Below are 27,411 nucleotides of genomic sequence, written 5' to 3'. Positions count from 1 at the left end.
TTTATTATGTGCGGGTCCGGAGTTATCCTAAGAAAACTATTGAAAAAGAAATTTACAAAATTTTTGCTCGTCTTAAAAACGGTCTTCGAGCTTCAATAAATTTTTTTCGATAATTATGATTGATTTTTGATTGCTCCGGAACCGTGCATAATAAAAAAATTTAAAGACCCAGATCAGAAAACTAGACACTTGAAGCTACAGTTTGACTTTTTGTTTTTATTGTACGACCATTCTCCTTCGAGTTACAAACTGTTTAAATTTACTAAAAAATTTGAAATTTTTTTAATATCCCTTAATTTTTGTAACCAGTGTATTTTGAATTTATTTAAATTATAAAATTTCTTATTAAATATTTTAACTTATACATTTTTAACATCGAATAATCAAAAGTAGGCAATATTCATTTATTTTATTGCCCTTTTTTCTGGTTTCTCTTATGATTTAATTATCAAATTAAATTATTAAAAATCAAAATATAATAAAAACTTTGAATATCTAAACGATACGAATAAAATTTCTAAATCAGGGAAAAATGTGAAAAACTTTACTGGAAAACCGGGAAATATCAGAGAATTTTGAAATCATTTCTTCGTGGCCACCCTGATGAGTGATCCAGTACTAGTTCTCTAATCGGGTACTGGGTCTCTTACTTTACCCAGAAAATAATAATTTCTTGGCACAAGAAAATTTTTTTTTAATTCATAGTGAAAAAAAATTTATTAAGTAAAGTAAAAATTTTCTTGGGGTGAGTAAAAATTTTTTGCTCCAAGAAATCTTTTTTCTCTGTGCATCTCTAGCTAAATATAGCAATGGCGCGAAAATATTAAAATTTAAAAAATAAAATATTTATTTATTTTTTTACTTTCCAATTTTTCTGGAGATTAAAATTATTTTAGTTTTTAAATTCAAATATTTTCGCGCCATTGATATTATTTATAGTTCCAGCTCTAGTTAAAATTAAAAAATTTTAATATTTATTTACTTTTTTACTTTCAAATTTTTTTAGAGAAGAAATTAAACTAATTTGGTTTTTAAATTTAAACCTTTTCGCGCCATTAATATTATTTAGCTAGAGCTGTATTTTTTAATGGACTTAATTTATATAAAATTTTGTGTGAATGTGCATTAATATTTTGGTGTAAAATTTAATTTAGGAAAAGGAATTAAAAGATTTAGATTATGATGTTGAGGGAAAAAATAATGGCGGTACTAAATGTGTAGAAATGGGAAAATGGGAAATGGAAGTTTGGTATCAAAGCCCGTATCCTGAGGAATTTGCTCGTGCACCGAAGCTTTATTTGTGTGAATATTGTCTGCGCTATGCTAAAAGTAAACAAGTGCTGAGAAGACATAGAGAGAAATGTGTATGGAGACATCCACCAGGTCATGAAGTATACAGGTAATTAATTTTATCTTCTTTATTTAATTTAAATTTTTAAATTATAAAACATTTTATTCAAAAATAAGTTACAAACTTTTCATAATTGTCATCAAAGTGCATGAAAATTTATATAAATAAATTAATATTTTAAATAATTACAATTATGATACTAAAATTAGCCGACTAATAATTTTTAGATTTTTTTAAAAATGATAATTTAAAAAAAAAAAAAATATTTCAAAAAATTACACCCATAGATTTTTTAATTTTCTACATGTGAATTTTTTTTTTGTAATTAAATTATTGAAATAAAATTTTTTAATTGTTTTCTAACTTCCGGATCATAATTTTATGATACTAAAATTTGCCGACTAATAATTTTTGGAGTTTTCTAAAAACAAAAATTTAAAAAAAAATATTTTTAAAAATTGTACCCATAGATTTTTTAATTTTCTACACCTGCATTTTTTTTTTAAATTAAATTATAGAAATAAAAATTCAAAAATCCTAATTGTCTTTTAACTTCAGGATCATAATTTTATGATACTAAAAATGAGTGTGAATGTAGCAGACGTCAGATGAATTTAAAATTATAAATAAACTGAGTAAATAATTAAAAAAATAAAATTAAAAAAAAATGCAGTGATAGTTTTTTAAATTTTCTACATGTGCATTTTTTTTAAATTTTATTTTTTTAATTATTTACTCAGTTTATTTATAATTTCAAATTCATCTGACGTCTGCTACATTCACACTCATTACTAAAATTACGATACTGAAGTTAGCTGACGTCTAATAATTTTTGGATTTTTTTCAGACGATAAAACATAAAAAAAAAATATTTGAAAAAATTGCACCCGTAGATTTTTTAATTTTCTACATGTCCATATTTTTATTTTATTTTTTTGCAATTGATTTTTTGAAAAACAAAAATTCAAAAATTTTTTTAAGTCTGCTAACTTCAGGATCATACTAAAATTAGCCGTCTAATAATTTTCAAATTTTTCTAAAAACGTCAATTAAAAAAAAAAAATCAAAAAATTGCACCCATAGATTTTTTAATTTTCTACACCTGAATTTTTTTTTTTTCTCAAACTGCTGAAATAAAAATTAAAAAATCCTAATTGTCTGCTAAATTACTAATCATAATTTATGTTTTTGAATAAAATAATAATTATTTTCAGAAAAGACAAAATAGGAGTTTGGGAAGTTGACGGCAAACGTTACAAACAGTACTGTCAAAACCTCTGTCTTCTAGCTAAATTTTTTCTCGATCACAAAACACTTTATTATGACGTCGAGCCATTTTTATTCTACGTAATGACAATCAATGACTCTGAGGGCTGTCACACTGTTGGATACTTCAGCAAAGTAAGTAAAGTTATAAATAATATTACATGTTCATAAATTTTAATGCCTTAAATAAGTCATCAATAACCAGCACATGCTGCTGTACTGTAACATATATATATATATGTATATGCGGTAACGTCAACTTACACTATCGATTTTGTATTTTGTAAGCTCAGTTATCGGTGGTTATTCGTTACATTGTATATAAGTTTACCCTCATTTTCATTGTTGTCGTCATTGTCGTTGTCATAGTGGTAAATATAAAAAATATATACGTATATATACATATATACTTGATGTCGTATTGGCGAATCGAGATTTCCAGGGAGTGGCTATGCGGTTTTCTAGTGTCTCTGCAAGTGGATGCTGCCGGTGCTGATATTTCCCGGGTGCATGCGCCTTTTGATCACTAGATCAAAATCATACATGACAATTTACGTATTATCAAGATCTCTATTATTCATTTCCATTCAATACTTCATCTATCATTTTTTCCTCTTCAATTTATTATCAGCAAAAAAAAAATTCTATGCCCGATAACCTTTTCAAGGTGACATTTAATTTAACCAAATTCAGACTTTGGTAGCAAAAAAATATATTTATTAATCTGATACCGAGTCTTTGGTGGACCCAGAAGCCTGTGAGACTGGTCCTGAACAAACAAACTGAAGAAAAGTGAATAAATTACTGGGGAGAGACAAGCAGTCAATCATTAGCTTTGACGTCTCTCCCTTGATCTCTGTACTGCAGTGGGCATTTCCTGCAGTACCAGTACCAGTACCAGTACCACCGATAAAATACCAGTTACAATGGCACCAGCAGCAGCATCAAAATCTTTATCGACGTTCAACGACCCCGACCCTGGCTAGACAGTCGAGCCAAGCGTTGAGGGTGGCCGGGTTCAGGATATACGCATCCAGTCCTATATAGTACTGTAGCTACAGTAGTATACTAGAGGCTACAGAGTTTAGTGTAGAGTGGGTACAATTGGTAGTAGTATGGAGTTGAAGAGTAAACGAGAGACAAGGACAACGATGACTGGATTGCGTTGGCCCGTATGGTCTCACGCGACGGCGCGGCCTCTAGATACTCTGAGGGTTGAGGATAAAGGATGTATATATATATATGGCATGGGGTTTGAAGGATAGAATAGGGTGGTGCTGATGGTTATGCTAGTGGTAGTGGTAGTGGTGCTAGTGTAGAAGTGCTCGGGTGTCCCTAGCAGCCAAAGGACGAAGAGAGGGCGTCGCCGCGCGTCAGGTCGTCAACCTCTCTGCAGCACTGCGACGTCGGGGTCGTTATTATTTCCTCCTCACCTTGTCTCTCTCTTTTTTTATGTATGTATGTATGTACTGAGTAAATGTGTATGTACACGGTGTATATATATATGTATATATGTATGGATATATGTATCTGTACAGAGCTTAGTTACTATAGGTATTAAGGGTAGCTTAAATCGCACAGTGAACGCCGCCTTTTTCCCTGGATAACTTCAATTCCGACCAACCAGCCTCCTCTTTACCACCCCTATATATTTTTCTCACCTTTTTCTTTCATCAAACGTAATAGAAATTTTAAATTATTTTGTTTATTTTTTATCACCACAAAGGTTTAGTTTTTTTTAGGTGTCGCGAAAATATAATAGTGGAAATTTTTATTTTTTGGGAGGAAATCTGATTAATAGTTTTTTTTCAAATTAGGGTATGCGGCCAATATATATATGACTTATTAGGGCCAGGATTTTTGCGTTAATTTAAAAATAATTAATAATTTGTGGTGTGAAATTTTTTATATTACGGAGAAAATATTGGTCTTATTAAAAAAGTTTTCAAACAAAAGTTGTAGGAAATTAAATTTTATAAAAAAAATGTCTCTTATAAATTTTTTTTAGGACTAATAAGAAAGCCGTAATTTCAAAATTAAGGTTTTCATAATTAATCAAATTTTGAATCGTTCATTATGAATCTTAATTTTTGAATTGCAGTGAAAACATTGGTCGTATTAAAAAAGTTTTCAAACAAAAGTTGTAGGAAATTTAATTTTATAAAAAAAATGTCTCTTATAATTTTTTTTTAGGACTAATAAAAAAGCCGTAATTTCAAAATTAAGATTTTTATAACTCCTCAAATTTTGAATTGTTCATTATGAATCTTAATTTTTGAATTACGATGAAAATATTGATCGTATAAAAAAATCATAAGAGACATTTTTTTTAGAAAATTAAATTTCCTAAAACTTTTGTTTAAAAACTTTTTTAATAAGACCAATATTTTCGCCGTAATATCAAAAATTTGAACTACTCATTTAAAATTTCAAAAGTTTTTCTTGCCATGATCTTGAATTTAGTCGACAACTAAAAATTTTCGAATTTTTTTTTACCAAATAAATTACAAAAAATTAAAAATATACACATGTAAGAAATTTAAAAAACTACATGTGCAATTTTTTCAAATATTTTTTTTTTTTAATTTATCATTCAGAATAAAAATTCAAAAATTATACGGCGGCTAACTCCAGTACCATTTTCCTCCCACTATTTTCTTTAAATTTCTTGTCTAAAAAAAAATTTGAAAATTTTCTGTTGTCCCGCTAGTGGCCTCATTACTCCTAAAAAAAAAAAAAAAATTAATTACTCATTTAAAAATTTTATAAAATTAATATTTTTATTTTTTAAACTCAACTAAATAATCTACAAGTAAATATGTACATACGTTAATTAAAGTTTTGCGTACAAGATGATAAAATTTTCCACCAACTTCGTTATTGATATAAATTGCAACAAGTTTCAGATTGTTTGTGTAATTAATGCAGCTCAGTATTAATTTATCATGACCTTGAACGCTTTACAATAAAAAAAAAATTTGCATAAAAAAATAATTAACAGACAAGGCGTTGAAATTTTTATCAAAAATTAACCACAAAATTTACTACCAAAAACTTATTCAATAAAAAAATGTTTGCACACTCGGAGCGTCTGGAATAAATTTACCCAAAACTTATTAATCCAACTTACAAATGCGTCCTTTGTGTCATAAAAAGACCCAATACAAACTACGGGTAGCCCGGGAAATAAATACAGCATTACGTTATATCCCGTTGGAGTGACTCCTTATACTCAAGGACAAGAAGGACACGTTTTCTTTCTATTCCTCTCACAGCAGACATCGTCTGTAGCCCAGGTTCGGATCGTCTATGTCTGGATCCTTATAACTATGGGTAAAAAGAGTAACGAAAAATAAAAAAGGACTGAGACACATCAGGGTCGGGCAATTTCCTTTAAAAATACCCGCAGAATAGGATGAGTAGAGAGAGAGTACGAAGACAGTGAGACGGTGAAAGGAATCGAGGCTACCACGAGAAAGCACAAGAGGTTCAGCTACCAGGGTTTTACCCAGCATCCATCCATCCTTTTATTATATATATATAAATATACTTGTACCAGTTGGGTGTATGGTCGGATTGGTGGGTAGGAGCTGGGTTGGTTAGTATGACTTGGTACAGAGTCCCAGGATAACTGGATAGAGAAGAGAAAAGAGAGAAAGAAATAGTCGTCTAGGTCGTCGATACGATACGGCTGTGCACTCTTGGCGAGAGGTTGGGGTAGGCTCGCCATGCCAGCCAGTTCTCAACCCCCTAACTACCGGCTGCGTACAACCAACCCGACCGACGACTGGGTGCGATCGATGCCAGACAGACCTGTTCACACTGCCAAATCCTGCAGAATACAACGCCCTATTCTATTCCATTACTCTCATGTACTCTTGTATATATATTTATATATAAATATATGTATAAGTTAATGTAATGACAATTAAGTTTAAGCAACTTTATTTGTTGTCTCATAAAATATATATGGGGACAGTGAAGATGACTAGTGAAGAGGACGAGGAGAGACAAATGACATTGTACGAATGACAAGAAAATAAATAACGTAGGATGTGAAATTAGTCCCTTGAGGGTGCTCTTGAGGGTTTCAGATTCAAAAATCTACGTGTCAAGGTCACATATAATGGATGAGTTTTTATATGTGTAGGGTGCGTTGGATTTCAAGTGGAAAAGGAGAAAATATTAAAGAAAAAATTATACTAGCAGATAATTAAGTTTTTGAATTTTTTTTTTTCAATGATTTTATTTGAAAAAAAAAAAAGAAAAAATGCACATGTAGGAAATTTAATGAACTATAGGTGCAATTTTTTCAAATATTTTTTTTTTGCAATCTATCGTTTTGAATGAAATTCAAAAATTATTAGACGACTTTGGTATCATTGAATTTAGTCTGATAATTTTTGGATTTAGAAAAAATGATAAGTTATGAAAAAAAAAATATTTTGAAAAATTGCACGTATAGTTTTTTTTATTTTCTACATGTGCATTTTTTTAGATTTTTTTTTTTGTACTTAATTAATTAAAAATAAATTCAAAAAATTTTTAATCGTCTGTTGACTTCAGGATCGCAAAAAAATCGATGTCAGATTAAAATTAAAATTAAATTTTTGAGGGGATTAAATTTAAAAGTAGAATTATAAAAAAATCAACGGTGTTAATAACTCATTTAATGGAGTATTGACTGTATATTTAATCGGGTCAAATTAAAATATCGAATGGAAATAAAAATGTTATTGATAAATTTATTAATAATAACGGGGTATTATTGAGATTGATTCAATTTGCGGTTAATTATTTTTAGTTATTTTATATTGAGTAATTTGAGGGAGAACAATTTATCTAATGAGATGAATTTAATTATTTCAATAGAGTTAATTTTGGATACTTAGCCGTATTGATTTTTAAAAAAATAGGTCAATAATTTTTTTTTTTACCTGACATTTTAGTATGAGCTTCGAAAATTCACATGCGAGTCTTCGTGACATGAAAATAATTTTTTTGGTAAAAATTATTATGAAAATTCAGCAAATTGGAGTTGACGAGACTCAAAAAAAAAATTTAAGTAAAAATTTTTGGCTGAACAATTTAAATTATCGGCTTTTCGTGAAAACTTAAATTTTGATTGGTAAAATATATCACCCCTACTATTAGGGTGGTGGTTAAAAATTAAATTTTCTCAGGCGCCCCATAAAAAGCTTTTTAGTGAAAAAATACCTGGGGAATTTGGTTTTTTCTTTTTAAGTAAAAAGAACACGTGCCGCAGAATCAAAGTTCATTTTTTGATACAATCGCGTTTTTTTTAAATATCTCATGAAATATGCAGATTAAAGAAAAAAATCATAGGAACAATTTTGTAGGAAATTAAATTCTTGACAAAAAAGGTCATATTCATTTTTTTTATAAAATGTGTATTTCCGAAGATATTTTAAAAAAACTTTTTTAGATCTTATCAATTGAGCATTTTAAGGATAACGAATGTCAAAAATAACGTTTTTTCTTAACTATAGACAACTTCGTAACTCATAACATATCAATCATTAATGCTTGTTGTAGTTTCTATATACTTAGAAAAATGTTATTTTCAAAATTTGTAATCCTAAAAACGCTCAATTCATCAGATCTAAAAAAGTTTTTTCAAAATATCTTCATAAATACACATTTTATAAAAAAAATGAATATGACCTTTTTTGTCAAGAATTTAATTTCCTACAAAATTGTTCCTATGATTTTTTCCTTTAATCTGCATATTTCATGAGATATTTTAAAAAAACCGCGATTGCATCGAAAAATGAACTTTGATTTTGCGGCACGTGTTCATTTTACTTAAAAAAAAAAACCAAATTCCCCACGTATTTTTTCACTAAAAAGAAGCTTTTTATGACGCGCCTAAGAAAATTTAATTTTTAACGACTACCCTACTACATATATTTTATGGTAGTGACACTTGATTAGTTTGCATGAGTGACGTAAAATATAGGTTACTATATACTCAAAAAATCACTCGATGTCATTTAATTTTTACTTGCAATTTCTCGCTAAATTCAAGTCAATTTTTTTTTGTGCACAAACTGCACTAAAAAATGAAGTAAAAATTTCTCGCGTCAAGAAATATTTTTTTTTGTGTAGAAGATTTTTCACTTATCAAAGTTGTTTCGTGTTTCATCTATAGACGGAGTACAGACTTTGAATATACATGTACACTGTACATATATATAAATATATGTATATGTATACATTAGATAGTTCTCTATTCATTCACTCCAATTATAACTTTATGAAAAGGTTTGGTGGCTATTGAAACTACTCAAGACTCATCAGCATCTTAATATTACTTGAGTCATGACTTTGATCATCTTTTATTTACTATTTTTCATATTAAATATCCACCAAAGCTCAAACATTCTTTTTTCTTTACAAAAAAAAAAATAGATAAAGAAAGGGGACGGTCTACTATTTCGTGATGGTCCAGCTCCGAAAAATTGAAAAAAAATGACATTTTTACGTCACTGGGAACTTGATGATTCATTGCTGCAAATTTACCGGGTCAAGTTGGACCCATGACATAAATTTTAAATTTTATTTTTGTTAATTTTTCTTTGTCGGAAAAAAATCAAAATTTTATTACACTAGAAAAAATTAAGCGCAAGAATTTTTTTTTTGCCCAGAAAATTTTTGTCGGGCGTCAATTCGTGATGGAAAAAATTTTTAGCTAGAAATCTTTTTTTTGAAAATATAAATAATAGGCGCGAAAATTGTAAATTTGAAAATGACAAATAAAATTTTCATTTTTATTTTCGGAGTGTCCAGTTTACCCCAACGTAATATATTTAGCCGCGGAAAAAAAACAAAAATTCAAAAATTTATTTCTATTTTTTAAGGGGGGTAGCCACTGCGAGGATCGAAAAAATAAGTGATTTTCGGGAATTTTTTTGACTGGAATAATAAAGGAATTTGGAGATCGGGTTTTTTTTGTTTTCTAAAGTATACATTAAAGATAATTCTCCTAAATTTTCATTAAAAAATATCATGTTGTTACAAAGTTATAAGCATTTTTGTGGAGCAACAAAAAAATTTCCCCCACCACGGTGTCATCTCTAACTCAAAAACGGATTATCAGAAACAAAAAAACCGAACGGCGTTGTAATCTGTATGCATGTGGTTATCGTTGCACATAGGGGATTTTGAAAATTTGGATTTGAAAAAAAATGGCGACATATTAAAAATTTTTTCGTTATTTTGTCTCATTTTTTTGGATTCAAACAGCCGTAAAAAATCTTAAAAATCAAAATTTTCAAAATCCCCTACGTGCAACTTTAGCTACTGAATAGACGAATACGGCAAAAAAAAAAAGTTGCGAATCGGTTGATATTTATGCAAATTACAGATGCCACCAGTTCAAAAAAAGTAGTTTTGAGAAAAATGCGTTTAAAGTTTTTAGTCAATGCAACGGTCAGTTGACGCGCTGTCACAAAAATGACTATAACTTGAAAATTATTCGGAATTTTAATATAAAACTTTAGATACATATTTTTGAACATATAAACTTTGATTTAATAAAAAAAAAAAAATTTTTTTTTTTAAATTTCACAGTGGCTTATCCCCCTTAAAGGGAGAGATCGCGCCCTTTTTTTTAAATTTTCAAAATCTAAATAACAAAAATGACAAAATGTTACAATTCGTCAGGAAATTAATAAAATCCTTCTCCGGCCATCTTACCCCTCTTTCATAAATATAAAAAATTATTCTTTCTATTATTTTATTCTTAACTCAAGTCCACTCTGCATTAAAACTCAATACCAGAGATTTATTTGATGAAAAACTCTGATCTTCTTACGTCGAATGTTTTCCACAAGAGGTCATTTTTGTTTTCCATCACAACAAAAAAAAACTAGAGATGGAAAAATAACGACAAAGAAACTTTACAAAAAAAGTATATAAATATATGAAGTAGAATAAAGTCCAAGTGAAAAGAAATGACAAGATTATACAGATGAATGATCATAACATAAAATTAAATATAAATTTATACAGAAGATAAAGACAAAGATTTTCTTAAAGCATCGCGCGGTTTCTGTTCACTGACACTCGAGTAAAATAATTTTTTTTACCTTAAAATAAAAGGATTTATTAGTACTGCAATAACAATGAAGAAAGATATTTAAACCGCATTTATCTTGTAACATAACATAAATAAGAGAAAACTTGTAACTTAAAATACTGCGGAGGCGATAATTAGTCGCAAAAAAAAAAACATTTTTTTTTCCTTTCTTTTTTTTTCTTGATTTTTTTTCATTCTTGTACAGACTTACAAACTAAACTCTTGATTCTTTATACTTGAAGACTGAAATTCCTTCTTATTCTTGACTGTATCCAGAGTCAGGCTCAGGTAAACAATTCTCTTAAGGGTATTAAGAATTGTCGGTCCAGGTGAACAAAGAATGACAGAATGACAATGACTAATGACTTTTGAAAAAATTTATATATATGTATACTAGACTGTTTCAAATTAAGCGACTATTTTTTTTTTTTTGAAGAACTTTGAAAAATCGAAAGGGTATGTTAAAATATGTTGACAGTTAAGATATGAGCTCTCAATATTGATATTTAGAGGTGGCTGTTTATAATTTTCGGTTTTTCATTCAGTAACATGGTAAAAAATACATAACTTCCGAAAAAATCAAGATACAGAAAATTTCTCCTCAAACATTTTGTAGCAAATATACCGACCTACAAAAAAGGTCTTCTATGATTTTTGCATAAATTCAACTATTCACAAGATAACCGACGTCAAAGTTTGATACAATTCGAAGAACTTGTTGTTGCTCGTTCTGAATTTTATACGATGTCGACTAATGAGAATTCAGGAATTCTTAATACAGTTTTTTGTAGGAAATTGAATGCTCTATAAAAAAAGTTTCTTATCATTTTTTGATAAATCCATCTGTTCGAAAGTTATTGGAGCATGAAGTCAAGTTAGAGTAAATTTTGAGATCTTTTTACTTTTCCGGCGAAACTATCGGACTTATCATAAAATGTCTTGGGGTATTTTTTGTAGACAATTTTATTTTCTAGAAATTATCATCGATAAAGTTTTTTGAAATTCTCCATTGTTTTCTAGTTATTTCCATTTTATTGCCAAGCTCTTAAAATCGATAAGAATTATTTTTTTTTCGGTGCTTGGCAATAAAATGGAAATAACTAGAAAACAATGCAGAATTTCAAAAAACTTTATCAATAATAATTTCTAGATAATAAAATTGTCTACAAAAAATATCCTGTGACATTTTATAATAAGTCCGATAGTTTCGCCGGAAAAGTAAAAAGATCTCAAAATTTACTCTAACTTGACTTCATGCTCCAATAACTTTCGAACAGATGGATTTATCAAAAAATGATAAGAAACTTTTTTTATAGAGCATTCAATTTCCTACTAAAAACTGTATTAAGAATTCCTGAATTCTCATTAGTCGACATCGTATAAAATTCAGAACGAGCAACAACAAGTTCTTCGAATTGTATCAAACTGTGACGTCGGTTATCTTGTGAATGGTTGAATTTATGCAAAAATCATAGAAGACCTTTTTTGTAGGTCGGTAAATTTGCTACAAAATGTTTGAGGAGAAATTTTCTGTATCTTGATTTTTTCGGAAGTTATGTATTTTTTACCATGTTACTAAATGAAAAACCGAAAATTATAAACAGCCACCTCTAAATATCAATATTGAGAGCTCATATCTTAACTGTCAACATATTTTAACATACCCTTTCGATTTTTCAAAGTTCTTCAAAAAATAAAAAATAGTCGCTTAATATGAAACAGTCTAATGTATACATATTTTAAGAGATAAAATTTTTCATTGCAGCAATTTTACCTTAACTTAAACTATGCATTTTTTTGTTTGGAATGTACTGGAAAATTTTACAATAATAACTCATGAAATTTACGGGTGGGTAGAGATGAGTAATAGGATTTTGTGATGGAAAATATACTGGAAGGAAGAATGACTTTTAGAAATTTTGTAGTCTCTGGTTAGAAGAAATTATGCTGTTGGAAATTGGGAATCTTACATTTTTTTAGAGGAAAAGTTTTGGGATTTTATTAAAAATTATTTTATTAATCGAAGAAATATGAGCTGAGTTTAAGAAATTATTTTTTTTTGATACCGTAAATAAATTTCGATTTTCTTATCAAGAAAATTATCCTTAAATATGGAATTAGTGTGATAATTTTTATTGATTTAAGGTAAAAGTTCCATTACCCGGTTGCTTTTTAGGGGAGTGAGATTAAAGTCAACATAAATTGGGAAATTAAATGAAAAATCATTTTTTTTATAGTTATTTTTTGTAGTTTTAAATATTACAATAAAATTATAATTTAAAGAATAATCTTGATAATTAATTATTATTAATTTTAAAAATAACCGCGTTGAGTGAACCCATAGTCGCTCACTAAAAGTTATCATGTCCCATTACTCGACCAACACATGGCCCTATACGCGCTCAGAGACAATATCAATTGAACTGTCATAAGTTTATTCACAAGGACAATTATTTATAACATATATCACTTTATTTTATTCTCACAAATTTAAAATATATATTTAATAACATATATTTATAACAATTATTAAATAATTTAACGCAGCCTAAATTTAATCTAACGAACGAACGTTAAAGTAAAAAATGTCCGGCTCTAAGCGATTTTTAAAACAGTCAGTTAATTTAAATTTATAATAAATTATAAATTACTTTGATACGTCATATTATTATATATTTATAATCACAAATAATTATTTATCAACGATCATTTTTTTACTTAAATTTTTTTTTATAAAAATTATAAAAACGCATTAATCAGTTAAAGTCAGCGACTGATGGCACTGATCGGGTTTAGGCTCTTTTACCTTAAATTAATTAATCAAATAATTACATACTTTAAAATTGTACGATGAAATTCATAGAGTTGGTCAGGTGTTGCTGTAATTGATCCTGATGCTTTTTGAGTTGGCATCGATTTTATGGCTTCTTCTAACCATTTTGCCATCGACTAAAAATAATAATAATAATTATTATTATTAATAAAATTTATTTCATTTTTAATTTTAAAGTGACGCAGAAATCATACGTCGACATTTGAACCCCAGTTACAAAATTTCACTCAAGTTCGCGCCATTTTTTAAATTTTCAAATTAAAAAAAAAATCTGCAATTCGAAGGATTAATTTTTCCATTCTATAATAGATGACTAAAAAAATATATTTATATATTTAAAAAAAAATCAAAGTAAAGAAAAGTTCCATGAAAGAAATTTTAAAAGTGATGCATATCTAAATATAGAAATGACTTGTTGGATCAAGCGTACATTGCTATTAAGTCTTTTATGCACTTACATATGACTAAGTAATTGTAATGTGTATGGAAAAAAAATCTAAACTAGTAGCATAAAGTATGAATGCGAAAACAAAAGCCTTTATATTGTCTATTTTAATCAAAACAATTTTTTCTCATGTTTTCATTGCGGTAATAATCCATAAAATTAAAATACATATATCACACTATTATATGCTAATCGATATATTGCACAATTTTAAACATATTTATCTATGAAAAAAGTTGTTAACATTTTTTTTTAAATTTGAGTCCATTCTCTATTTATCTGTCATCAACTCTGGAATTTTTCCCACGTAAATTTATTATCAGTTTTTTTTGCAGTGTTAACTTTAGCTCTATTTATAAACATATATTTTTAAAAAGCCCCATTGTGTAAAAAGTAAATAACTTTTGGTACAGTGAGCTTGAATCAAAGACTTTTCCCAGCTTTTTTAGAGCTTACTCCATAAAGTTTTGCGAGCTAATCGCGTCTGGAATGCGGTCATTGAACCTAAGAAGCATTTACTTCATTGAAGGTTCACTGTAATGTCTGTCTTTTTAATGTCTATACTTATATAGTCTATAAAATTACATAAATTTTTTTTATTATTTTTATTTAACATCTATACCAACTATATAGTGGCAATAGGGGGGGGGGCAATACGGGATACCACTAAATTTTTTTTTTTGAAATTTTTTTTTATCGTTTTCGAAAAACTTTTTTTGTAAAAAAATAGTATGAAGAAAATTTGATTTTTTTTCTTATAAATTTACAATAAAAGAACTTCCGGTGTCAAATTATTTCAGGTGCACTTCAATAATAAACTAGAAAATATTTACGATTTTTGAAATTTTGAAATTTAATTAACAATTTAAAGCAAGCAGTTAAATTTTTTCAAAAATCGAGTGTCAGTCGAAAAATTTTAATGACTTGATTGATAGTAAAAACTATTAAACATTTTTTTTTTCCTCGGCATTCAATAATTATATGAAATGTAATTTTTCTTTATGAAAATTTCATATAAAAAAATTTAATTTAATGAAATTCATTAAAATCAAAATTTTTTCACCTTTTTTAGGGGTACCCATTTTGCCCGCAAAAAATGAAATTTTTTTTTAACTGCCGCTGAAAATTTTTTCTATTTGAGTCCTCAAACACTTAATATTTCCTTATTACTCCGTTTTGTCTCTTTCCATTCCCCTAATTATGGAAACTTAATTTTTTCTCCATGAAAAAAAATTTTAATCAAATTCAAAAATTGTTTTTTAAATTTTTACAAAAAATTCAAAATTTTTACCATCTCAAAATGAATGAAAAAATTTTCACACAAAATTACGATTTCATGATAAATTTGAAAATTTTTTCTATTCACTTTAAATGTCATTAAAAAAACAAAAATTAACGTATTTCAGTCCCCAAAAATTTAATATTTCCTTAAATTTTTTTTTTCTTCTGATTTTTGAAACTAATGTACCGTAAATTACATTGTAGTGTCCATAGAATATTTTTGTAGAGAATGGAACGCTCTACAAAAAAAGTCTTATCAATTTTTGATAAATCCATCTATTCGAAAGTTATTGGAGCTGGTAGTTAAATCTACAGAAAATTTCGAGATCTTTTTACTTTTCCAGCAAAACTATCAGACTTATCAAAAAATGTCGTAGGACCTTTTTTATAGACAATTTAATTCCCTACAAATTATTTTCAATAAAGTTCATTCAATTTCCGCATTGTTTTCTAGTTATTTTCATTTTAATGCCAAGCTCATAAAAATAATAGTCTTCTAATCGATTTTAAGAACTTAATGTTAAAATAAAAATAACTAGAAAACAATGCGGAATTTTGAAAAACTTTATCAGAGATAACTTGTAGGAAATGAAATTGTCTACGAAAAAGGTCCTATGACATTTTTTGATAAGTCTGATAGTTTTGCTGGAAAAGTACAAAGATCTCGAAATTTACTGCAGATTTGACTTCTAACTCCAATAACTTTCGAACAGACGAATTTATCAAAAAATGATAAGACTTTTTTTGTAGAGCGTTCAATTCTCTACAAAAATATTCTATGGACACTACAATGTAATTTGCGGTTCATTAGTTTCAAAAATCAGAAGAAAAAAAAATTTTTCCTGTGTTATTCTTATGGAAAATCGAAAAGTGCGATGCGGATAACCTTAATATTAATATTAAGGGCTCATATTTTCAGAGGCCTAGTTTGGCATCTAAACGAAACTTTTGAGCCTGGTTCCGAGAAAAAAAAAAATTCTTGTTTTTTTTTAAACGCCCTAATATATGACAAAGTTATAAATAAAATAATAATAATAAAATATAGTAAGTGAGTAAAGTCGGGTCTTGCAGACTAGGTCTATTGCACCTCCATACTCCCACAAGATTGCAGTCACGTTTAATTTATCGTAGGCAGAAGCAGGGGAGGCAGTTGATCAATTTTCAATGGAAGGTAAAAAAAAATCTATAATGAAATAAAATAAAAGAAAAATAAAAGCTGGTTGTTGTATGGATCCGCATGCCTTATTACGCCTCAACACTCCTTGGAGTTTAAACTTCTTACCAATCGCCGCGGTATCTTTTTGTCTCACTTCTTCCTCGGTATTTTTTTTTTCATATATTTTTTATTGTAGAATTTCTTTCTCTTTTGATCTTGTGCAGAGACAATCAGAGGGTCTTTTTCTTTAGTGTATACATATACAATCAGTCAAGTTGTATGTTGGGTTTTTTAGCTGCGCATGTGCGCGACTCAGGAGCTGCAATGACTTCTGCTGCATTCCAATATCTGCAACACACCACGCATGCACTCACTGCGGTCGACGTCGCAGTCTTTTACATCCTCCTATCTATTTTATTTAATATCTTTTCTGACCTGTAACTTTTACGTCAGCTCAAATATTCACATTACTCGGTATATATTTTTTATGTGTATATATATATATATATACGTGATATGGATAAAAAAATAAATAAAGTACAGGTTGGCTCAATGCTTTGCCAATTTTTTTTATTGCGGAAGTCAACATCAAACCAATAGACGCTTTTGGCTCTAAAGTTTAAGATAATATATATAGATATATATGTATATATGTCTCAAGATAGGAAATATTGAGTAGGGCGTAGTAAATTTTTTAGTTTTTAACCAAGAGATCAACTTCCGTACAAAAAAAATTACGTTTATTTCAATTGACAAAAAAGTTCACAGAAGAAAAAAATTTTACTCCCAGAAAATTTTTCGCATGAAAATTTGAAAAAAAAAATTTTCTTGGGACGAAAAAATTTGAGGCAAAAAAAAAATTCTTGCGTCAAAAAATTTTTTTTTCTGTGTATAGTAAAAGTTTCATTAATAAAAAAACATTGAAAAATTAACTGTCACTTTTATCAGTTAATTAAGAAAAATTTTAAGCATTAATTGATAAAAGGTCAATGTAATTACAATCTCGCCATGTAAATTTAAAAAAAAAATACAATTGTTGACGATTAGGAGTTATTCGAAATTTGTTACATAAATTTCAGTAAAATCTTCATGTCAATATTGTAATTTTAAATTTTTCCGACCAAAATTTATTTACAAATTGACTCCTAATCGATAACTGCAAGTCATTATTTTTTAAATTTATAGTGACAATTGTAATTACGCCGCCTTTTTTTTCAATTGATTAATAAAATTTCAACTCTTATGACAGCTCAGTCATTGAAAATTTTTTAAAAATTTGGGGGGTCTTAGAAAACTCAAAAATTATTTCATTAAAATTTACTTGAAAAATTCTGATCCTGAAGTCAGCAGACTATTAAAAATTTTTGGATTTTTTTTTTTAACAAATAAATTAGAAAAAAAAAAAACTAAAAAAATGCACATGTAGAAAATTAAAAAAACTACAAGTGGAATTTTTCAAAATATTTTTTTTTTTATAATTCATCATTTTTAAAAAAGAACTAAAATTATTAGTCAGCTAAACTCCGTGATGATACTGAAGTTAGCCGACGTCTAATAATTTTTGGATTTTTTTAAAGCGAGAAATTATAAAAAAAAAAATATTTCAAAAAATTGCACTTATAGTTTTTTAAGTTTTCTACATGTGCACATTTTTAGTTTTTTTTTTTTCTTCAAATTTAATAGTTAAAAAAAATCCAAAAATTTTTATTTGTCTGCTAACTTCAGGATCGTAACTCCGTGTCATGGTCCAGCAGACAATTCAAAAATTTTGGATTTTTTGTTTTTACAGATCTATTAGAAAAAAAAGAAAACTAAAAAAATGCACATGTAGAAAATTAAAAAAACTACAAGTGCAATTTTTTTAAATATTTTTTTTTTATAATTTACCATTTTGAATAAATTTCAAAAATTAATAAGCATTGAAAAATTGACTTAATTCAAGAAATTGTCCATCAAGTAAACGCATTGACTTGAATTCAAAAATAATTTTTCTTCAACGCAAACTTGATATATTTAAAGTAAAACCAAAATTTCCTAATCTTCTCTGATCAACTTCCCACAAGTTCCTTAAAAAATTACGCACTCAAATTAATGAGTAAAAAAATTAATTGACCTTCACCTAATTAATTAAATAATCACAATTTTTCATAATTACCAACAAAATTCCGTTAACTAATTAGTAAAGTTTCGCGAATCTTTAAATCGGAGTCAAAAAACGGACATGGGGGTCGCCGAGAACAGCATTGGGAACAAAGATGGGGAATTTCCCCTTTAAGAGGTTGATGTAGCAGACAAAAACGTGGGGGAACGGATCTCCACATAGCGAAACGGATAGACGTACAAACTAGGAGACGACCCTGAAATTCAGCGGGTCTGGGAAGGCCCAAGGACGTCGCGGGCCCCAGATTCTACACTCGTTTCACTTTAACTTTACTCGTCCTCGTACGATTCCCTCTACTCCCACATATTATATTTATACTTTCTCTTGCTCTTGTTCATTTTATACCCACATCTTTTTCTTGCTCTTATATATACATATATATTTGTAGCATAAAAGAAGAGCAGACACATCAAGTATTACTTGTTCACAATGATTCGCCCATTTTCGTACGTCCTTATCCCCTTATTCAGTCGTTATAGCTTTTAGCAGTTGGCCTACAACAACATTGTACTAAATTACTCTAAATTACACTAGTATAGTTGTCGAAATTTTAGCTCGTCCTTCAATTCACTGATTTATTTTAACCGTTTTGTTGTTGCTATTACTATTGCTTTGTGTTTCTGTATTTCGATGGGAGACAGACTAAGGACTAACTGGACAGGAGGCAGTTAGCAACAGTCTGCCAATTCCGACTAATTAAATTTCATTTACTTTTTTTTTTTTACTAAAATATATATATATATTTATTTTAACTTTACGACTTCATTTAATTATTTATGTATTACTTGGATTTATGAATCGTATTTATTTTTTTAATAATTGAAGAAAAAAAATGGTTGTTAGAAATTGTTTTTTATTATTTATTTTTTTTAATTTCATAAGTTTGTTTAATTACTTATGTATTACTCGGGTTAATTAATTGTTTTTTTTTTAAATTGAAAAAATGATACTGGTTCGCCGAATGATCCTGAAGTTAGCGGAGTTCAAAATTTTAGAATTTTTGTTTCAACAACTTAATTTTAAAAAAAAATAAAAATAAAAAAATGCACATGTAGAAAATTTAATAAACTATAGGTGCAATTTTTCTAAAATTTTTTTTTTTTAATAATTTAGTGTTTAAAAAAAAATCCAAAAATTATTATGATACGAAAGTTAGCAGACGTCTAATAATTTTTGGATTTTATTTTAGACGGCAAATTATAAAAAAATAAAAATTTGAAAAAATTGCACCTGTAGTTTTTTAAATTCTCTACAAGTGCATTTTTTTAGTTTTTTTTTTTGTAATTAAATCGTTGAAAAAAAATCCAAAAGTTGTTGATTGTCTGCTGACTTCTGGAATGATCCTTAAGTTAGCAAACAATTAACAATTTTCGAATTTATTTTTTCAACATCAATTCAAACAAAAAAACTAAACCGAAAAAATGCACATGTAGAAAATAAAAAAAACTACAAGTGCAATTTTTTAAAATATTTTTTTTTTATTAGTTACTGTCTAAAATAAAATCCAAAAATTATTAGACGTCTGCCAACTAGTATCATACTTCAGGATCATGAAAAAAATGGTCAGCATTTTTTTTTTATTTAAATAATTTATTACTTGGTTTCAATGAATATTTAAAAAAATATTTAATAGGATAAAGTTTAACATAAACAATTTTATACTTGATTAAATTTCGTACTAGACACAAAAAAGGTTCTTTGTACCGTACACCTAAAGTCAATAGTTCAGAGAAGAGAAGTCAAACGTTTGAACTATGAACTTTGTTATTTTATACAAACCATCTTTGTGGTATTAGATTTTGATTAAGAAAATTTTTAGTTATTATTATAGTATCAAATAACGTTACATTGAAATTTGGAAAAAAAAAATATGTAATTTATTTTTAGTAAATTTTGTAGAAATTTACCGCTGCCTAATTTGAAAATCTAGTAACCGACAAATTTTTGTAAATTTATTTTTTTATATTTTTGAATATTTTACATACAACTCAATAAATATTTTATATACAGAACAAAATTATTTCTACGCAAGTGAACTGAAAATAGAAATTTTTCCTCACGCCAAAAAATTTTTTATTGGCTAAAAAATAAAACTTTAATTCATAATGGAAAAAATTTTTTTTCTTTGTAAAAATTTGAGTTTTTTTTTTTAATTTGCGGATTGCAATAGAAATCGCATCACTCTAAAAAAAAATTCCGTATTTACTCCATACGCGGTATTTTTTTTTTAATCTCCAAAATTTCGAGTAACGGAGTAAATTTTAATTGAAATAAAATCCGAATGAGCTCTCAATTTTTTGGTTGGACTAAAATATTTTTTATTTAATTTCTGACAATTATAATTTTCGTCAGTTATTAGTAGGGACAAGATTTTTGCCTTATTTTTGAAATGAATAGTTCGAATTTTTTATATTACAGGGAAAATATCGGTATTAGTAAAAAAGTTTTGGAACAAAAGTTGTAGGAAATTCAATTTTCTAAAAAAATATCTCTTATTATTTTCGTATACGATAAATATTTTCACCGTAATTTAAAAATTAAAATTCATAATGAACGATTCAAAATTTAGGGAATTATGAAAATCTTAATTTTGAAATTACGGCTTTCTCATTAGTCCTAAGAAAAAATTGTAAGAGACATTTGTTTTATAAAATTTAATTTCCTACAACTTTTGTTTGAAAACTTTTTTAATACGATCAATATTTTCACTGCAATTCAAAAATTAAGATTCATAATGAACGATTCAACATTTGATCAATTATGAAAACCTTAATTTTGAAATTACGGCTTTCTTCTTAGTCCTAAAAAAAAATTATAAGAGACATTTTTTTTAGAAAATTAAATTTCCTACAACTTTTGTTTAAAAAATTTTTTAATACGATCAATATTTTCACTGCAATTCAAAAATTAAGATTCATAATGAACAATTCAAAATTTTGTTAATTATGAAAATCTTAATTTTGAAATTACGACTGTCTTATTAGTCCTAAGAAAAAATTATAAGAGACATTTTTTCTTGAAAATTAAATTTCTTACAACTTTTGTTTGAAAAATTTTTTAATACGACCAATATTTTCACTGCAATTCAAAAATTAAGATTCATAACCCGTGTAAAAAAAAAATGTCAAAAAAAGGTTAAAAAAGTGTTGACTATTGTAAAGTTCAAAACGTGACACAACGACGAACTCTTTTTGAACACTTTTTAAATTTCTACAGTTAAAGGGAGTAGAAAAAGTTTTCCCTAATTGTATAATTGTACGTTTTTTGAATCATTTGAAAACTAATTTATTGACTCTCTTCGGAGCGTTTGATTTTTTTATTTTTTTATAGTGAGAAACACGTTTAAAAACGACTAATTTTGAACAGTTTTTAAACGTTTTTCGATCTTTTTTCTATAAGTATTCTGATTTCGTTTGCAGAGTACTTGTTTTTTAATTTGTTTTTTTTTTTTTTTGTTCAAAAAATGTTTAAAAAAATCGTATTTTGAACCAAAATAAATTCAGCTATAAATGCTCTGTAAACGGGATTAGGAAGCCGTTAGAAAAAAGATCAAAAAACGTTAGAAAACTGTTTAAAATGCGGTGTTTTCAAACATTTTTTTAACAAAAATAAAGTCATCTACAAATGTTCCGTAGGCAGGATCAGAAATCCGTTAGAAAAAAGACCAAAAAACGTTTAAAAAGTGTTCAAAAATAGTCGTTTTTAAACGTGTTTCTCACTACAAAAAAATAAAAAAATCAAACGTTCCGAGAAGAGAGTCAATAAATTAGTTTTCAAATGATTCAAAAAACGTACAATTATACAATTAGGGAAAACTTTTTCTACTCCCTTTAATTTTAGAAGTTTAAAAAGTGTTAAAAAAGAGTTCGTCGTTGTGTCACGTTTTGAACTTTACAATAGTCAACACTTTTTTAACCTTTTTTTGACATTTTTTTTTTACACGGGAATGAACGATTCAAAATTTGGGGAGTTATGAAAATCTTAATTTTGAAATTACAGCTTTCTTATTAGTCCTAAGAAAAAATTATAAGAGATATTTTTTTTTGAAAATTAAATTTCCTACAACTTTTGTTTGAAAAATTTTTTAATAAGACCAATATTTTTCCCGTAATATAAAAAATTTCACACCACTCATTATTAATTATTTTTAAATAAACGCAAAAATCCTGGCCCTAGTTATTAGATTTTGAAATTGCGCAGCCGCCTGGCAATTATATTTTTCTACATTAAATTTCCATAAAATTTAGCAGTAACATGGCCAATTTTGTTGGTGTTTAAAATTATTTTAATAGAAAATTTACTTGTATTCCAGCTGCCGGATTGAATTTTTTTTAAACATCAATTTAATTACAAAATTTACTTGAATAAATTTGTATTAATTATAGAAAAAAAAATTATTACCGGTATTTTTTTTATTGTTATTCATAATTTTTTCATTTTACACTGCGTAAAAATTTTTTTTTATTATAAATTATCGCATTACACAGTCAGACCTCAAGTATGAGTCATTGTTTTGACAAGCACTTTTTACTCGCAATTCAAACTTGAGAAAGAAAAAAAATTATGAAAACCGAAAAAAAACTTCATTAATAAAAAAGAAAAAATAATTAATGAAAATCTAACTAAAAATAATAGAAAAATTTTCTACTTACAGGAAAAAAATTCTTTTTTAAACTACAACGTCTCGTGTATCTTGACCTTACCACCATATCAACGTCAGGGCTATGGTCGACTTTTAATTGATTTTAGTAAGTAAATAATTAAATTTTTAATTTATATCAATTTTTTTTCACACTAAAAATATTATTTTTAAATTGTAACAAAAATATATTTAATCGTCAGCGGTTATACTTCCGGTATGAATTAAATTGAAAGATACTTTTATATCAAATTTTATAGGTATTATGTGAATATTTTTTAAAATACTAGTATTTATTTTTGTTGGAAATTTTAATTTTAAAATAATTATGGCAAAAAAAACGAGAAAATGACTGCGGGAAATAATAATAATTTTGGGAATTTTTAATATTCTTAACTTAATCTTTCGGTAAATTATTGAGAAATGAACGTAGTTTGATGTAGAGTCGATGAAGAAGTTTAATATTCCAAAAAATATATTTATTTTTTAAAAATAAATGAAAAACTTGTCATTTTAAATTCAAAAGTTATCAAAAAAGAAGTGCGATCCGTTTTTTGTAAATATCTGAGTAAATATTCAATTTTGTGAAAAATTGCAAGATACCTTTTTACTAGGGCTTCAAATTCTCTACAAAAAACATTTCTTATACTTTTTTCAAAAATTCAATAGCTAGTGAGATATTTTGAGTTTAAAATTCCAAGAACTAAATACCGAAATTTGGGGTTCAAAATAGTCTATTGGTTTTTTGAAAATATCTCTGTAAATATTGAATTTTTTGAAAAATTGCAAAAGACTTTTTTGTCGGGCTTTAAATTCTCTACAAAAAACATATCTTATACTTTTTTGAAAAATTCAATAGCTAGTGAGATATTTTGAGTTTAAAATTCCAAGAACTAAATACCGAAATTTGGGGTGCAAAATAGCCTATTGGTTTTTTGAAAATATTTCCGTAAATATTGAACTTTTTGAAAAATTGCAAGATACCTTATCTGTAGAGCTTCAAATTCTCTACAAAAAACATATCTTATACTTTTTCCCAAAATTCAATAGTTATTGAAATATCTCAAATTTAAAATACGGGGTCCCGGGCTCTACACGACCATCGCTCAAAATCATTCCAAAATTCTAAACTCAAAATTATTATCTATTTTCAAATTTCCAACTTGCTATCTTCCACAATCACAACATATTCCAAATCATATTACCCCGATAATAATAAATTACCAACTTTGTTATCATCCATAATTAATTCCATAATTCAATAAGTCACTTAATAGCTATCGTATTATTACACACAATAACTTAAGTGACATAGTAAACTACAGACTATATATTTATAGAATATATATCACCACATATATTCTATAAATATAAATATAAAAATAAACAAAAATAAAAATAAAAATAAAGCCATGAACAAAAATAATACATAATTTTGATGACGATTAAAACTCAAGTTTTACTAGTGACGTCATTTTCATTGATGCTGACGTCGTGCTCGAGTTTGTTACACCGTCAAACGTACTCTACTACGTGGGTGGTTAATGTTGTCCCCTACGGGGATGAAACAGAGAAAGAAAGATAGATTACTGGCGAACGAGATAGATATAATGAATCGGTAGTTGTGATATATGTCTGTATACACACATATATATACATATATTTGTTAAAACCAGACGAATTGATGGTAGTAGGGTTTGATGGTGATGGTGGTGGTGATGATGGTGGTAGGGTAGACGTCTGGTGTGGTCGTGGTGTGATGCTGATGATGAGGGTGGGGGTGGAGGTGGGGGCGGGTGTGTGCTACGGGGTTTCGTATCAATGTTGTGAAGTGGTTGGGTTCGCTTTATATATTAGTATAAGGGAGAAAGAGTATAAGTGAAAGATAAAGATAGTAAATTAAAGAGAGAAGAGACGGTGCAGAAAAGTGAGACAGTCGATGTCTCGCCGCATCGATCGTCACCCACCCTGTTCCTGGGTTGTACATACACACGCGCATCAACTGTGTCCCTGGTTACTACTGATGTCGATCCTGGAAACCAGTGACTACTATATGTATATATATAAATTATATATAGAGATATATATGTGTATGGATAGAAAAGGAGTAGATAAATTTAAAGGAAAAAGAAGTAAATGGCAAATGCGCATGTACGAAAAATGCCTGGATGGTACGTCAAAAGTTCATTGACTTTGATATAAAATATATATATATGTATGTATATAATTATTTCAAATGCAGCTGATGGTGTAACTATTGACTTTACGTGAATATTGTACTAAGATTATTATTATTTTATTTTTTTAATATATGTTAGGGTGATCCAAAAAATAACAATTTTTTTTTTTGGAAACAGGTTCAAAAGTTTCATTTAGATAAAGAAATACGCCTGTGAAAATTAGAGCTCTTAATATTAACATTGAGAGGTTCCTCATCGCACTTTTCTATTTTCCATAAGAATAACATGGAAAACATTTTTTTTACGTCTTCTGATTTTTATAAGTAGCTAATGATGCGTCATAGGAATTATTGGCAGGCATATTTTTGTAGGGAATTGAATGCTCTACATAAAAAGATTCTTATCATTTTTTGATAAATCTATTTGTTCAAAAGTTATTTGAGGTTGAAGTCGAATTCATATTAAATTTTGAGATCTTTTTACTTTTCCGGCGAAACTATCAGACCTATTACAAAATATCATGGGACCTTTTTTGTAGACAATTTTATTCCCTAGAAGTTATTTTCAATAAAGTTTTTTCGAATTCCGCATCGTTTTCTAGTTATTTTTATTTTAATGTCAAGCTCTTAAAATCGATCAGAAGACTGTTTTTTTTATGAGCGTTATACTTGTTTTAATGTTTATGAGCTTATATTTGTTTTGATCAGTACTTGTATGTAACTGAATGTAATTGAAGGCACATCCGATCTATATCTAATAAAAATTAGTTTATGTCGCTGGTTCGCATCTGCAGACTAAATTTTTCAATATATAAAATAAATGATCCAGAAGTTAGCAGACAATCAACAATTTTTGGATTTTTTTTCAATGATTTAATTACAAAAAAAAAAAAAAAACTAAAAAAATGCGCATGTAGAAAATTTAAAAAACTATAAGTGCAATTTTTTTTTTAGTTTATCATTTTTAAAAAAATTCCAAAAATTATTTGACGTTTTCTAACTTCAGTATCATATAAAATAAAGTAAATTTAAAAAAATTAATTAGTTTTTTAGGTAATTAATTTGTTGAAAATTTTATTAAAGCAATCAGTTGTAAATTTCATTCGAAAGAATTAATTTTCTAAAATAAACACTCACTCATTATTATTATTAATAAGGACAAGGTTTTTGAATGGTTCAAATGTTTAAAATTACGGCGAAAATATTGGTCTTATAAAAAAACTTTTCAAACAAAAGTTGTAGAAAATTTTATTTTGTAGAGAAAATGTCTCTTATGATTTTTTTATACGACCAATATTTTCACCGCAATTTCAAAATTAAGATTTTCATAATTCCCCAAATTTTGAATCATTCATTATGAATCTAAATTTTGGAATTGCAGTGAAAATATTGATCGTATAAAAAAATCACAAGAGACATTTTCTCTAGAAAATAAAATTTCCTACAATTTTTATTTGAAAAATTTTTTTATACGCCCAATATTTCCACTGTTATTCCAAAATTTGTAACCATTAATTATTAATTTTTTTTTTTTTTTCAATTTTTTATGCACTACAAAATTTTTTAGTTTATCTGCACGTCAATATATACTTCATATATTGTGTCTACATTACTATGGTTTATATCAAAATTTAAATATAAGTGCGATAAAATCCCAACTAAAGTTGATCATAAAAACTTTAAATTACATTTTATTCGCACTTACTTTCCCACAAAAAAAACCGACTCCATGTAACAGAACCGCGATTTTAAAAATTCGCCGTAAAACCCCTCCTTCACTTCGCGCTCCGTGCAATATAATACTCCGTACAATCAATACCATGTTGAATAAAATTAAAAAAAAATCCTCCAAATGAACCCAAAAAATAATTTCTATTAATAACAAAAAAAAATCTAATTCATCCTCATAAATATATGAATATCAATCCATAAATACAATAACCGAAACGAAATACCGCAATTCTCGTATGAATTACAATTGCGTGACCTCACATGACCT

General features: G+C 27.4%; 1 protein-coding gene across 2 annotated transcripts in view; it reads left to right on the top strand.

Annotated features, from left to right (window-relative positions):
* LOC130674669 (histone acetyltransferase KAT7) overlaps positions 1-27,411 on the top strand; it is a 41,695-nt gene that overhangs the window by 4,406 nt on the left and 9,878 nt on the right. For both annotated transcript variants that reach the window (XM_057480068.1, XM_057480067.1), the window contains exons 7-9: positions 1,155-1,399; positions 2,566-2,752; positions 23,249-23,342. In XM_057480068.1, coding sequence (XP_057336051.1) covers positions 1,155-1,399; positions 2,566-2,752; positions 23,249-23,342 — 526 coding nt within the window. The remainder of the gene's footprint in view (positions 1-1,154; positions 1,400-2,565; positions 2,753-23,248; positions 23,343-27,411) is intronic.

Source organism: Microplitis mediator, chromosome 9, assembly GCF_029852145.1.
Source record: "Microplitis mediator isolate UGA2020A chromosome 9, iyMicMedi2.1, whole genome shotgun sequence".
NCBI classification, from domain to species: domain Eukaryota; kingdom Metazoa; phylum Arthropoda; class Insecta; order Hymenoptera; family Braconidae; genus Microplitis; species Microplitis mediator.
Note: the sequence above shows the minus strand (reverse complement) of the source record. Positions and strands in the feature narration are given on the sequence as shown.